The sequence below is a fragment of the Ixodes scapularis genome, unplaced genomic scaffold (assembly GCF_016920785.2).
Source record: "Ixodes scapularis isolate PalLabHiFi unplaced genomic scaffold, ASM1692078v2 ptg000324l_1___fragment_1__unscaffolded, whole genome shotgun sequence".
Taxonomy (NCBI): domain Eukaryota; kingdom Metazoa; phylum Arthropoda; class Arachnida; order Ixodida; family Ixodidae; genus Ixodes; species Ixodes scapularis.
This window is the reverse complement of record NW_024609966.1, coordinates 703874-719660: the sequence shown is the minus strand read 5'-3', so window position 1 is coordinate 719660 and position 15787 is coordinate 703874. Positions and strand designations below refer to the sequence as shown.

The 15787-nt window shown below is 48.0% G+C and overlaps 1 protein-coding gene across 1 annotated transcript in view; it reads left to right on the top strand.

The window, feature by feature from the left end:
- Positions 1-15787, top strand: part of LOC115308697 (spectrin beta chain, non-erythrocytic 1) — a 309133-nt gene that overhangs the window by 138194 nt on the left and 155152 nt on the right. The window contains exons 11-15 of the mRNA XM_040214208.2: positions 2118-2459; positions 3118-3295; positions 7037-7237; positions 7404-7619; positions 10146-10328. Of these exons, the coding sequence (XP_040070142.1) occupies positions 2118-2459; positions 3118-3295; positions 7037-7237; positions 7404-7619; positions 10146-10328 (1120 nt within the window). The remainder of the gene's footprint in view (positions 1-2117; positions 2460-3117; positions 3296-7036; positions 7238-7403; positions 7620-10145; positions 10329-15787) is intronic.

Here is a 15787-nt window from a genome sequence, read left to right as displayed (position 1 = left end):
GATGAAATGCTTCCAGGATTCGCATCGTTTTCAACACTTTTCTCACTGTCCGTTGAACTCTCATCGGATTCCGAGTAATCAGAAAGGCAGCAGGATTCGTCGTCAGAAATACTGGCGCATTCATCACTTTCAAAAAGAAGTCTTTTTTATATCTTCGTCCGCCAAAGCAGACCTCCGCGCCGAAGACATGTTTTTGGCGCGCTTGCTTACAAAAGCGCGCTTATTTTTTGTCAATGGAGCGCCCTCTCTCTGTCAAAAGGCAAAGCAAACAAGAAAAGAACCCAAGATAAACAGGAGCAACAGGGGTAGTGCTGCCATCTGCCGCAGAGCTCACAAAACAAGCTCTGAAACCGAAACACGAGTCACACTCGTGGTCGGGTTTTATGGTCCGTAAATGGCGGCACGAGTGACACTCGTTATTAGTAGGCAAGGGGTTAAGCAGTTACGGACTGGCCGACTTGCACATTTCGTGCTTATGTGGCTCCTGATGTTGGTTCGCCCTATAAAGCTACCCCTTTAAAAAGTGGACCTTTGCACCAGCAGATCGGCTAGAATGTCCATTGTTAGAGCTGCTAGCTGTGCATTTGCTTTGTCGCAAAACATTTGTCACCGCCTCATAGGGACAAAAATAACATGATGCCACATGATTGTCTATTCACTATAGACTTTGGGATCTTGCAAGCTATAGTTACGTGATCATGTGACCTCCATAGATGTCACTTGATCCACCAGTTACATGATCACGTAACATGATCATGTGAACTAAGGTAACCTGTAATGCTTTTTTGTAATGCTCTAGAACAGTGGTTCTCAAATAACGGTCCGCGGACCCTTGGGGTCTGCGAAGGCGTTCTAGAGGTTCGCAAAGCCCTGTCTGATCGGACAAGTGTGGCCATAAAAGTTGTATTTTTTCCAGATGGAAAAAGAACGTTCAAATTTTCGGGTGAGTTTTCTCGTGTGTGGATTAATGGGAGAAGTCTACTTGACATTAGTCATTAGTTACATCCATTTATTAAATCATTATCGTAATTAGCCTATATCTTTCCCTTCCCCTCGTCACGAATGGGGTCCTCCACCATCTCCGCCGATCTACAAAGGGTCTGTGAAACATCAGTGTTTCAGAACCACTGGTTTAGAAGGCAAAACCAGCTCATAAAAGCATTTTGCTTTAAAGAAAGGCACAAATGAAATTGAACTAGGTTTATGCACACCGATTGAGAAGATGTCGGAAAGAAATTTAAATGTTTCTATCCTGTGGATGAAGTTGGGAGAGACACAATGTGCAACATGTTTCAAGCTCGTAGCACTATACCAGCAAGGTACATATGGAGCAACTATAGCCACGCCTACCAAAGCACCTCTACTAGCATAGGGGATAGAATATCATATTACATGGCGAAAGGTCAGTGCTTCAATTCACACAGAATAGAAAGTCTAAAAAAAAAAAAAAATAATAACCGACGGTGTTATATTACAGCGGAGCTGTTAAGGGCTAGTTTCTCCAGGATCGTGTCCCCCGCAAAGAAATGTATGTCGACACAAAACTCTAGACAGCTATCGCCATCTATGAGCGACGGCGGCAACCGGACAACCCGCTTGCCGGCTTTGCTCAAAGATGGCGGCAACCTTTCCAGCCTTTCCACTCTGGTTTTCACTAGAGTGGAAAGGCTGAATTTCTCTAGGCGTCATCCTAAATGTCATCCTTGAGGTCGTCCTAGATGTCGTCCTAGATGTCGTCCTTGAGGTCGTCTAGATGTCGTCCCTGAGGTGGTCCTAGGCATCATCCTCTAGGTGTCGTCCTCAAGGTTGTCTTTAAAGTCGTCCTTGAGGTCGTCCTAGACGTCGTTTTAAGGCGTCGTCCTTGAGGTTGTCTGACCATAGTACAGCTTCGCTGGTCTTCCTTCTTCACCAGAGCGGAAAGGCTGAAAGTTGTTTTTGTTCCGTTTTGCGATGCTCTGGACTTGAAAATCAGCCACCTATTCTGTGTTAAAGCTGGAAGGGAGTAAAGTGGAGCGAATAAATTTAGTGGAGTGGGTAAAGCGGAGCGCAGAAAAGCGTGCAGTTGGAGGCGTCTGCCGCCTCCTGAGCGTCGGCTGCAATGCCCATCCACCCCTTAGGGAGGGAGAGATCCTGGGGCGCTGGGGGCTGCTGCTGGAGCTGCTGGAGAAGCACCGGCTGACACTGTCGAGCGTGAGCCTGCTCATGGGCCTGCTGCGGGAAGCAGACACCCTGCACGCCGAAATCCGGGCCATGGAGGCGGGCTTCCTGTCGGACGAGTATGGCCGCCACCTGCTAGCTGTGGAGGACCTGCGCCAGAAGCAGGCCCTGGACGAGCTCAACTTGGCCTCCAGGGGCGAGGCCATCCGGCGCCTCACCCTCCAGGCGGCTCCGCTGCTCGGCCACAGGGAGGGCCCCGTGCTGCAGCGCAGGCTGGACGAGCTCAACGCCGACTTCGCCAGGTCTGGGGACACTCGTTTTCTCGCAGGGACGCCCGGGTCAGTTTTAAAAGAAAGCTGAAAAGGCGATTTCCATCTTGTAATCGCCAATTACAATTTCAACGTAGCCCCGCCCATCGTGGCACGCCGAGTGGAGGAGAGTACGAGAGCGGAGAGAGAAACTAGCAAAAGGGACATTGGCGGTGGGGCTAGATGTCCCTTGCCCACTACTAAGCTGGCTCCGGGAGGCCGACGACGATGTCACAACGTCATTGACAGATAAAGGATGACGGAGAGGCTCGCCGCATGCACTGCGAGAATCGTTGCGCACAATTAACGGTATAGATACGGTTCACGTTTACTTCTGCACAAGTGCAATTACTGAATTCTGGGACAAAATGCTACAGAAGTCCACTCCTAACTCAGATTTATTGAAAAGTGCTTCAGCTTTTTTTTTTATTTGTTTATTTTGTGACACGCACATCCGCACTTAAATAAGTGTTTCTGAGCTTTGATAATTTCTTTATAAGGAAGAAGATGCGTAAAGGATAAGACGAGACAATCGCTGCTGCAAAAGCAGTCATATACCGTCCAGTCTATTTCTTACCGCCGTGCCCCTTTTATAGAAGCGATAGCCTGGTTGTGGACCTGCCCGTGCTGAAGTGGTCCCGTTTCCCCACAGCCTGGGCAAGCTGGCCTCCCAGCGGCGGCGTCTGCTGGACGACTGGCGGGCCTACTTCCAGTTTGTGCAGGACCACGAGGAGGAGGAGGCATGGGTCAAAGAGAAGCAGCGCATCTGCAAGGCTCAGGTCGCTGGCAAGGACCTCCTTGCCCTCGTGTCGCTCCAGCAGAAGCACAAGGTGCGTGTTTGCTCCAAACCAGAAACCACTCTAGGGCATCTCGTCACGATCCTTAAAGATAAACCATTTGCCGGTCTGGAAACTCCGGCAGTTTCCCCCCCTACTCCGTCTGACCTTACAACTGACCACAGGGGATGCTACGAGCTTTTGTAGCCAGTCCAAGGCCATGTGAGTTTTACGGGACCTTGGAGAGAGGATGCAGTGACTTTGCATAATTCACGGATCTGGATTGACTTGTATGGCTTGTATCGTCCGCTGCGGTTGGATGTAAGGTGAAGCAGAGTATGGTATGTTCTGTCGCGTCAAGCAGCGCTCATCAATGTAGGAACAATTGTGAATTTTTTTCGATAGGTCCACAAGGTTTTACAAACGAGTAAACACATTTAGTGACTTTCTTCCCGGTGGCTTCTCTGAGCTTTGGCTTACCCACTAGGTTCTTCGAGCAATTTGACTGCTTGACTCCTAACGTCGTCAGCAGTGTGCCTCTGGTGCTTCCATTTGTCCCTAGGGAAAACATTCCCATAGCACGACGAAAACCTTCCAGACTAGGTAATCTAAAGAACATAGTCTCCTCTACGGGAGATTTCTTTCGCTTCTCAATATAACTTTTTATCCTTTTTATCCGCGAGGCACCGGAAAAGTGGCGCCAGGTGGCGCCACTTTCCCGGTGCCTCGCGTGTCTCATGCTCACCTGTTGATTGATTGTGTGGTTTGGGGAAACTCGACAAATTGGTGGGGATGTAACGGAAGAGAAATGCTTGGCTTCATGGTTCCCCTTGGGTTGTTTCTCGTACGAGAAGTGAACTGTGCAGTAAACTTATTTTTCTATTGGGTTTGAGGAAGACATAACTGAGGCCTGTAAAACTTTTAGGTAGGACTGAAAAAAAAAAAAGGGTGCCTTTTTTTACCCACAATGGTGCGAAAAAGTAAAAGCGATCACTGTAGCGCATTCGCACAATGCAGGCAAAATGTTGTCATTACATACCTGATGAGGGAGGCGCAAAGTGGTTAATGCAAATTGCCATCGTGGTTGGCATCGTGAATGCCACTGACGACTGCCACGAGTGCTCGGGGATCGTCAGTAAAGTAATTGGGCAAGGTGAGACACTGGATGCGCGTGGCAATGTTGCCGTGTAAGCGCCTCTCCTTCGTGCTGTCGTACCTCAGATCCTCACGTCTCCGTGTACGTGTGGCACAGGCAACCTCTTGTTGCTGGTCAGCGTGGGCGCAACACTGGTTGCGAGCTGCAGAAGCCAGCTGTTCCCTCCGCACTCGCTCTTGGGATGGAGTGTGGCCTTGGCCCAGCGCGCCTTCAAGAGTCTGCGGCAGTGATGATGCAAGCAAAGGCATAGGCTTTCCCACTGTTGTGGAGCAATGAAGGGATGGTGTAATGGTTGACGTTCAGCGATGAGCGGAGAGGGGGACGCATGCAGATAAACGATGCGAAGTTCGTTCATCTGCATGCGAGTTTTGGGCGACGAGTTTTGGCAGAACATATATTTCAAGTTGGATTCAAGTAGTAGAGAAGTTATAGTGAAATTGAACATGTTAAAAGTTTCTAAAACACTCCAACATCATACATAGCAGCTGGATACCGTCAAGGTGGGTTTCATATAAAGTGAGTAGTGTTTGAAAACACTTATTTTGAAGTTATTGTTAGCAGACGACGGGGAAGGCTCTCTGCTGACGCTTCCTCGTCGTCGCGCCATTATCGGCATGTTGTCGGGTATCTTTTCCCTCTTCGGGCGGCACGGCCAATGGGAACACCCGACTTCTCTCTCCTCGCGTCATGAGATGAGAGAAGGGTTTTTTCATCTCTGCTGTGACGATGGGCAACAACAAACGCCAACACCGAAATCCCTCCAAAGTGTCACTTGTAAAGCCATTGCTTCAAAATGGCTAAGCAGAGATTGTTTGTAATGCGGAAAGTGCGTGGCTTAACTCACTTTTTTTTTGTAAAATCTGTTATATGGCTGGCACCTAACCGTTTCCGGTTCTTACTCCAGTGACTGCACCTGAAAATGTGAGTGCAAGCCAAACGCTGATGCAGCACTTTTCTCCTCACTGATTGGACTCATGTGCCAGCTATGCCTCTTGCTGAGTAAATGTGAGTTCAATGTGTCACATTATGCGATCAAACATTGTTGCCAGCGGCGCATTCTACTCTTAGCATGCTCTGAACGAGTGAGCTCTCGAGGCTTTCAGCCTTCCTGCCATGTGCACGCTCTCTTTTCTTTCTTTTTTACAGCCATTGCTATACGGGTGACACTTTGCAGGGATTTTGCTGTCGGCGTTTGTTGTCTGTTGTCACAGTTGAGATGGAAAAACCCTTCTTGTCTCACATTATGGTGTGAGGACAGAGAAGTCGGGTGTTCCAGATAGCTGGCACAAAGCGAAAAGAGGAGAGCCCCAACGGATCCGTTGATAACAACACGATGACGCGGAAGCGTCATCGCATTGTCAGCAGAGCATTTTTCCCTGTCATCTGCTAACAATGACTTCAAGACAGTTGTTTTCAAACATTTTTGCGTGATACGAAATCCCACTTTGGGAGTATCCAGTTGGTATGTGTAATGTTGGAAGGTTTTAGAAACTTCCACCGTGTTTGATTTCACTAAAACATCTCTACTTTCTGAACACAACTTGAAACATAAAATATGTTTTGCCAAAACACGTCACCTTGCACCTGCCTTTCCCGCAGAGCTTGGCCTCGTTTCTCTGCATGCCTCCCCCTCTCCGCTCATTGCTGAACATCAACGTTACCCTCTCACTTCACCGCCCAACAACCCTGGGAAAACTTGCGCCTTCGCTTGCATCGTTACTGTTGTAGACTCTTCCTACGGGCGCTGCTGCGCTAAGGCCGTACTCCGTACCAGGAGTAAGCGCGGAGGGAATGGCTGGCTTCTGCGGTGCGTGCGACCTTGTGTTTAGAAGGGAGATTGACACGCATACTTGGTGACTCGCCTTGCCCAGTTAGTTTTCCAATCACTGAGCACTCGTGGCAGTCGTCAGTGGCATCCACAACGCCAACCTCATGGCAATGTGCATTAACCACTTTGCACTTCTGTCCTCAGGCATATGACAACACCACTTTGCCAGCATTACGCAAATGTGCTACAGTCATTGCTTCTACTTCAGTGCATTTTTTGGATAGAGCCGTTCACGAGGAGGCCGTGGTGTTCCCGGAGTTATGGTGCTGAAACTGCTGCAGCGCCAAAATTGGTGGCACTATGATCACCTCTAGTTCCACACTGCATCTCGTTCTGTGTTACCACTGCTTTGTTTTCAGTAGAATGAACTTGGTGCATAACATCTTTCGTAAAAGTTCGAAAGTAATTCAATACCACCGTGTGAGTGATGTGGTTAATGGGTTGTTTGGTTCGAGGTATAAATGCCAGGAAGAAGAACGATAAATATAGGTATGCAGACTCCACTAAGTGCTTTGAGATGCCTGTTCACATACATTTGTAATTCCTTCTGTACAATACTGCAAACAAGGGGTGACAAAAGCAGGATTAGAAATTATAAACTGACGAGGTAAACGTTAAAACAAGTTTTTTGCTGGCCCGAGAATTTCCGTCTCCGTTCATTCTGCATCCCCTCGCATTCTTGTCGGTTTTATTCGGAGACCGGCACGCTGCGACAGGAGTGGGATATTTATTTCCACCAGGTTCGCGACGGCACATTTTATTTCGGCATTATTTGTCGCAGCAAAATAATTTCGCACGTACAACCTTTCAGGCATTGGAAGCGGAAATCCGAGGCCACGAGGGACGCATCCAGAAGCTCGTCCAAGCAGGGGATGCGCTAATTCAACAGCGGCACAGCCAGAGTCCCGACGTGGAGCAGCGGCTGGAGGCACTCCACGCCCGCTGGGCCGAGCTGGCCGAGCTAGCCGCAGGAAAGCGAAAGCGCCTCGAAGACGCCTACGAGGCCTTCCAGGTGAGCCTCTCCCCACACCTCGCGACGTCGTGAGGTCACGTGACTTGCATGTCGATTCAGTGCGTCATTTTTTCCGCGAGGCCCGGCCCAATAACGTATTCCACGAGTAGGGGTGGGTGCATGTTGCGGGCGCACACTCATATGTGCTGTTCCTCCCCCGCCGCAGTACCATGCGGACGCCAACGAGGCGGAGTCGTGGGTGCGGGAGAAGCAGGCCCTGGTGTCGAGCTGCGACTATGGCAAGGACGAACCGAGCGCCCAGGCCCTGCTGCAGCGCCACTCCTGCCTGGAGAGTGAGATGAACGCCTACGGCAACGACATCCGCCGCCTCCGGGACCAGGCCGACCACATGGCCCGCTCGGGACTGGACTCCCTCGCCATCGTAAGTGGTTCCTTCCCCTCATCTCACTCGGGTACTGCGACGGCGTTCTCTGCACCGTCCAATCGAATTCCCCCGGGCTCTGATTTTCGTCGAGGCTGTCGTTGAACCTGGCGTCGCAGCTTTCTGCCGGGTGCGCATCGTTAACCAACGAGACATTTTCTACGCACGTGCGAGTCGACGATGAGGCAAACTTTTGGCGGCGACGTTTTGCCCGTTCAAGAATGGTGAGAGAGGCATCGTGGCTTCTGATGAGCTCGTCCTGAGCACTCCTTCACCAGGGGTCGACGTCTGCTCTTGTACGTCGGCGGAACAACTCGAAATTGGCGAAGGACTAGCAGGTTGTCGAATACTTCCTACTAAAATAGCCGACGTTGACAATTTCGGCCCGTGTCAGATCTCGCCTTGCGGATTATCCACTTCTTTCAGTTTCATTAGCTCTTACAATGTTTTCTTATTCATTTTTGTCCGTGAATCACACTTTGCCGCAGGCATCTCCCATTCAAGCCGAGATATCGTTTGCAGACGAACCATCTGCAAACGATATCTCGGCTCGCTCGAACAGAGGAAAATTAGATCTCGCAGTGACTAAAATGAGACCCCAATGCCGTTTCGCTGGTGAATACGGCTATCTTTCCCGGCTGGTCATGGAACCGGCTCAGAGGACAGGAAGTACCCTGCATTTCAGCATTACCCAGCATTCCAGCCGAAAAATTAACGTAGTTAATTTTTCTTCCTCTTCTCTTTTCATGTGCACCTTGCCCCGTTAATTTAAACTTACAAAACTATTATTACAATCATGTACCTCGATGATGAAAAATTCGATGCGAGTGCTGCATCAGCGTTTGACTCGTGTGCTTTTACCAATTGAACATTCCGCGTTTGGTTGAAACAGTTCGGGTTGAGCCGGTTGGATTTTCTTTCCAATAGTTGGCTGCTATTTGCAAGTTCTAGGTGCAACATAATGGTTAGGGTTCGGTGTTTTCGGATCAACCCAAAAAACTCGAAAAGACATTTGCTGGTGAAATTTTAGCATATTTGATTTTATTAGAAGAACTCATAATTTTAAGGTCAAGATGGCAAAATAAAAACCAAAAAGATGGTGTTTTACAAATAAATTTTGTGAGAGCACAGGGTCAGTTGTTCTGAGGACTGGCCACCTCATTTTTCTTTTTAATCCTCAAACTACTTACAAAAGGGTTTGCCGTTTATCTCGTCAAGGTTCGTTCAGAACAATGGATCATAGTACTCTTGGGTCACGACAAAAGCCACTGTCCCTGTTTCCAATTTGGAGGAGCATACTATCCTAACAGTGAAAGCTACAAACTTGTACATTTCGCTTGAGGGGTCAGGGCAGCTGGGGCTTCTCAGCTTCCCACCGACTACGTCGACCGGTATTAAGTTATTTCAAAGTACCCTATTTACTCGGGCAATAGCCGCACCGTTTATGAAGAAAACCTGAGGGTCTGCTTTTTCACGGAGCATGCGAATCACCAATCACCACGATGGAAAGCACGATGCCCGCGATTTATGGGACAGAGATAACATCTTCACGCGAAGATACCATCTGTGGAAATTGCATTTACGAAGAATCCTGTTTTTGACTTAGTTATTTGCTATCTTATTTATGCTCAATGCGACGATTAACTGTATATGTGTTCTGCAGGAAAGTAGATGCAAGGGCCTTGTTCATAAATAGTACAGCTACTACTCAAATAAATATGGTATTGACATTAATTGAAGCAATACTTTTTTGCAAGAATTGTTGCGGGACTGTTAGTATTACGAGTGGTAGGGCACCAATGCCAAATGCGGCCGCGAAAATATTATTCGATTCAGGTGATTTCTTAAGAATTGAGGGTAAGGTTTGTGTGTGGATATTCTTTATTTTAATTTTAATGCGATAGCATTACTCAGCTACTACTCTAGGTTTTCAGCTATATGGGTATTTCCTGGCCAAGTTTCCGGTTCCCTGCTAAATTTAGCGAAAAACTTGCGTCACATAACCTATGCACCAATTCAGTTTCCCTGCTAAATTTGGCGGGAAAATGGATGTCACGCTACTTGACGTCACAGAGCCTGCAGACAAATTCAGGTTCCCTGCTAAATTTAGTGGAAAATAGAAGTTGTGTGATCTATGCGCTAATTCAGTTCCTCTCCAACCTGCCCATGTGTGCAACGATACGCGCTGTCATATTCATAGATAATCACCCCTGTGGTTTCTACATTTTTTAATTTTTTTTATTTAAATATTTGTAAATACAACGAAATCAAACTCTAAATTTGGAAGAATTAGGAATAAAAAATTAAAAAAAAAAACACTCCGATAAACCTAGAATTTTTTACCAAAAATGCACTCCGAAAATATAAAATCCTAATTATGGTCAAACATTGTTTTCCTCGTGTCATTAAAATTAGTTACATTAAGGTTGTCGCTGCATTTAGTATCTGAATGACACCGAGATGTGGCAATTTGTTCGATAAGGTTCTCTCCAACATTGATGTGGTCCGGGATTTGCTTTTCCTCAGTACCTGGATGCTGTGAAGGAAGATGCGGAGGAGTGGGTGGAGGAGATGGTTCCTTCGGAGGAGTGGGTGGAGGAGGTTGTGGAGAAGGAGGCACTCCAGACGCTGGTGGAGGAGAAGCAGGTGCCCCAGGTGCGGGCGCTCTACCCCTTCAGCGGCCAGAACATGCAGGTGCACAAGGGAGAGGTACGTCGGTCTACGCTTCTTCGTCTCAACGACCCTCGCCAAGGAGCATAAAACCGAAATGCTTCCACTTAAATGGAAAGTACAGTAATCTCTCGTTATAACAAAGTCTACGGGACGGCTAAAAAATTCGATAAAAGCGGTAATTTGATAAAAACGCGAGAGCCATAAAAAGATTAACAGTAACCTTGAAAGTACACAGGAACAGTGTGGAAGGCTTTTACAAATATATATTCCATGAAACAAACCTTGCTGATTATTCAGGCTTACTGAGACATGAAAAAAGACGGGATATCAGTTTGCCGGGCCTTTTTGCCAGGCATTAAAAAAAGCCTCCTGCAACTGCCTCAAGCACCGGATGAGGCTGTCATCGCCGCCGCCACTCTCCACCTTGTTGCAAAGAAGACTAAGCATGTTTTGCGTATCTCCAGTCGTGGATACCTCTCACGGTTCCTCATCCGACGGCTCTTCGTCTTTGCCCTGGCCACAAACGAGGTCCACGATTTCATCATTCGTGACGGGAGCGACAACCGAGATGTCCGCATCCACAAGCGCAAACGAGTCGAAGTAGTCTTCGGGAGTTGCACCCTCGATCTCGTGCATGGTTCTGTAAAGGTAGTCGCAGATGTCGGTGTCATCCGCCGGCACATTAAGCACGCATGCGCGGGATAAGCCGTCGACAGCGTCGATGCCGGGATGTTGAATTCTTTTGCAATTTCCAACTTCTTGGGTCGACCACGTCAGTTGTCGGATCAGCTTGACTTTCTGTTTCAGAGTCAAACACTTCTGTGCAGGCTCTGGTGGCGCCATCAGCAGTGAAGCAGGTTACGCAGCTACTGTACACGCGGCAGACGGGCTGTGCTGCCTTCGCAATGGAGAACACGATATCAAAGGCGCTGCCACGACGCGCACGCAATCCGTAAATGCAGCGTCGACTCAAGCTGGCAAACACGTGCATCGCGTGCGTCGCCGCGTCGTGCGACCAAGTCGACCAAGTTAACCACAGTACAGCCAAAGCTACAGAGGAGAGCGTGTATCCCGCCCTCGCCCTCATACGCTCTCTCCCCTGTAGCTTTGGCTGCACTAAACGGTTTTAGTGAGACGGAGTTTTTCTTTTTTCTTTTTATACATACAGTAGACTCTCATTAATTCAAACTCCAGAAAGTCACAGATTTTAGTTTGAATTATCAGAAGTTTGAATTATCAGAAATTCGTCTAAATATGATACTAGACAACATTTTGATTTGTTACATGGATAGCTACACATACAATGATGATTTTTGCCAGTTTCCTCTACATAGGCCTAATAATAAGCAAGTACAGGCATAACACATTGTGAAAGTGTTAAGTTTATTCATCAGGCAAAAACATTGTCGATTGTGGACTGTTTAGTCTGCACATGAGATTTCAAAACAAAATTTTCAATACCAGCCAACGCAAGTAGCTCTTTACGGGACTCTTCCTTTGCAGACAGAAACTTCCGGAGCTGAGCGATGTGCTCAAAGGCCTCTGCAGCTGTGATAGTTTGTACTGGGTCACCCCTTTCTTCATGGTCATCTTCACTCTCACTGCTGCACTGTGCTGGAATTACTTCCTGTACTATGTCCTCTAATGAGTCATCACGACAAAGACACACATCGTCGTCAGGACTAGCATATTCCGCCAACTCGGCGTTCTCATTATGTGCTTCAAGGCCAGAAAGCAGGATGCCAGTGAGCTGTTCCTCATCCTCGATGTCGTCTTGGTCATCATTGCTAGGTGCAGTCTCGGCGCAGTCAGTAGTAAAAGCAGCATGTCGAAAGCAGTTTTTTATAGTGTTTGCAGTCACTGAGTCCCATGTATCCGAGAGCATGCCAATGGCAGTAAGAAGTGTGATGGTGTATGGCTTGTCATTGTCCATGCACAGCAACATTCTCTGTAGAAACTGCCTCCTGTTGTACACTTTCAAGTTCTTTATCACCCCTTGGTCCAGGGGCTGAAGAGCAGCTGTGGTGTTGGGAGGCAGAAACTCTAACTGGATTGCCTCCAGTCCCTCAACATGTCCATGAGCTGGGCAGTTATCCACCACAAACAGGACCTTCCTCTTGGCACGCTTAAGGGGGGATATGGCCTCGAAATTCCGATTTTTTTCGAAAAAATACGTTTCTAAAAAAAGTTTATTTTCGGTTCATTAACTTTCGAAGCATAGTGTCAAGAAGTTTCATTTAGAAATATGCAGGATTTATTTCACAAAAAAATATTTTCAGCCCGGTCGCGAGCACACGCGATGCCCCGCTGGCCCCGCTGAGCGAGGCCACGGCAAAATGCGGCGTTTTCAAACTAAGCCTACTCCGCGCTCGTTCGACGCGGGCGAATCATTTTACCCTCGTTGGAAGCGCCATTTCTTCTAGTTTTTGCCGTGAAAAGCTTTCTGCGTCAGAGGGGTTTTTGTGGTCTGGGAGAGCCCAAACATCGAAGCAGAAAAAACAGAGAAAAGACGCTCCTAATATGCTACGCTTGATCTCATTGGTTGTAAACCGAAACAGGCCTCGCGATTGGCCGCGGTGGTGACGTCACAGTTCGTTTTTTCGGTTTGTTCGCTTTCGTCAGCTAGCTCCGCTCCTGATCGTATCGCTACTCCGCCGCTCCGGCCGCTCTTTCGTTTTACCTTTGTTTGCGTTGGTTTTTCTACCGAGGAATGCCTGCCACGAAAGCGAGCACTCGCAGTAGCTTTGGCCGAGGTTCACGATCTCGAAAACGAAGAGGCTTGACAAGAGGACGCCCCCGAAAAAGTGCCGACCCGCTGACACTGCCGTCACCATCCCTGTCGTCGCGAGCTTCGAGTTTGTCTGGCTCAACTAGCCCTCACGCGTCGGAGTCTATAGCTTCAACGTCAAATGCTGAGGATGTTCCGGTCTCTGTAAAGTGCCTGCTGACAACGTTCGAGAGAAAGCTCGAACTGCTCAAGTGCGAAGAGGACAACGCGGAGATGGCGGACGCTCCCACTGAAGAGCCTCTGGATGGTTATCGCCTAATTAATGTGTCGGCCGTGCAAGGACTAATCGACGCTCTACTGTGTCCCAAGTGCCATGGAGGGGAGCTCAGCTTGCAAGAAAGAGGAACTGGTGCCGATCTTCTGTTTGTTGTTCGATGCTCGTCCTGCGGAGACATCGTCGCGGCACCGCACTCGCCACCGATTGGCAAGTCGCGACAGAACGAACTCGTGATGCGACTTGGAGTCGTCGGGAGAGACTGCGGAATTAGCTTTACGAAGCTCTCGAATCTCTTTGGGGGACTAAATGCTCCGCCCCCAATGCACGTGAAGTCCTATCAGAAGGTTGCGGGAAAAGTGCATGATGCCGCGATGCTGGCGGCGACCCAAGTAATGGAGGAGGCTGCGCGAGCTGTCAGAAAAGCGCAGGCAACGGAGGGCACGAGCGCCGAGAGCGATCTTCTGGATGTGTGCATCAGCTACGACGGAATGTGGCACAAACGTGGACACACGTCACAGTTCGGAGTCGGTGTCGCAATTGAGCTAGAGACCGGCTTTGTGATTGACTTCGCAGTGCAAAGCAAGTACTGTCATGGGTGCCAGCTGGGCCCCAAGGAAGGTACCGAAGGCTTCGAGGAGTGGGCTGACACGCATCGGAAGACCTGCCAAAAGAACTATGAGGGTTCATCAAATGCAATGGAGGTACAAGCTGCAGCAACCATCTTCAGTCGGTCTGTCGAGAGGCATAACATGCAATATGTCACCGTCCTGTGCGACGGCGACAGCAAGGCGTTTACGCACGTAGCTGGTCTCGAACTGTACGACAAAGAAATACACAAAGAAGACTGTGTGAACCATGTGGCCAAGCGAATGTATGCAGGAATGGAAAAGCTCAAGAAGACTAAAAAAGGGCTCGGCGGAAAAGGAAAACTCACTAATGTGGTGATGAAGAAGCTGACAAGCTACTATGCGTGCGCTATAAAGGACAACGCTCCCGACGTCCCCAAGATGCAGAAAGCTGTCTTCGCCAGCCTCCTGCATAGCTATTCCACAGACCAGGAGCCCCGTCACAATGCCTGTCCACAGAGCGAGGATTCATGGTGTCACTATAACCGCCACAAGGCTTTGGAAGCAGCAGGCAAGCCTTCAGCACCACGACCCCACCGACCAGCCTTCCCGAAGGATGTCGCCAAGGAGATTGTTCCGATCTACAACAGGCTGACGCAGCGGGAATTGCTCATTCGATGCTCCCGCATGAAAACGCAGAATGCAAACGAGAGCTTCAATGCCCTCATCTGGAAGCGCTGTCCCAAAACAGAATTTGCCTCGCTGCAAACTGTGGAGACGGCTGTTGCTTTAGCCGTGCTTGAGTTTAATCTTGGTCCTAGAGGTTTTGAAAGGGTACTCAAGGAGATGAACATTGCTCCTGGAAGCCACCAGGCGAAGCATGCCTCCAAGGCAACTCTGGGCAAGATTTCCAAGGCGAAGGTCAGGGCACTCGACACGTCAAAGATGGCCCACAAGCGACGCAAGCTGGAAGCTATTGTCCGGGAACAGCGCAGCCTGGATGGCGAGGGTGCCACCTATGCTCCAGGAGGATTCTAAGCTCCTGGGACCCATCGAAAATAAAGAAACCTCAAGTTGAAACTTCAAATGCATTTTTCTCAGTTTCACTTTTTGGCACGAATTGTCACCTTAGGAAATGTATCATTTGACACTTTCAATATGGAAAGACTTTCTTTAGAGTCCTCCTGGGCTGGAATTTTGTGGGGAACAAGATAAGGTACTTTTTATTTTAAAAAACTCACTCCTTCATTATAAAAACAAAGTATTTCTGAAACACAAAAAATTTTAAAATTAGTGTTTCTGTTAGGTGTGTTTTTTCCCTTAGAATTGCAGCTTTTATAATTGATTTTTACCTTAACTTGCAGCATGTGCATTGTACTTCACATTAAAGCAAGAATTTCTTAAATTCCAGTTATATTTTTTCAACGATACATTTCCTAACGAGGTCCCTTTAAATCTGGAATTTGAGGAAATTAGTATGTCAGAAAATTGGTCTATAATGCTGAAACTTGGCAGGTTATCCTTTCTCACAGTGTTCAATTTACCCTGCAAATTTCAATTGATTTGAATAAAGGGTTAAAAAGTTGACCCTCCCAGGCCATATCCCCCCTTAAGGGGGGACATGGGTCTTTGGAGCCAAAAACTTTCTAAAACTGCATTCTTTTGAAAATGGCGATGGCTGTTGTTCTTCCGAATCTACCGGGCTTCTAATTTCGTGGATGAATATTTGAGCCATATACCAATTCATAATATCTATACGGGCTGAATGTGTATTGAATTTGACTGCAAAACGTTATTTTCACAAAACACAATTTTTGGACTCATTGAAAATTTGCAGGAGAGATATCTCAGCATCTAGTGCAGATAGAAATATAACTTTTCCTGAAATGTGTAGCTAAATGTGTGATGCATACAATGTTGAGAC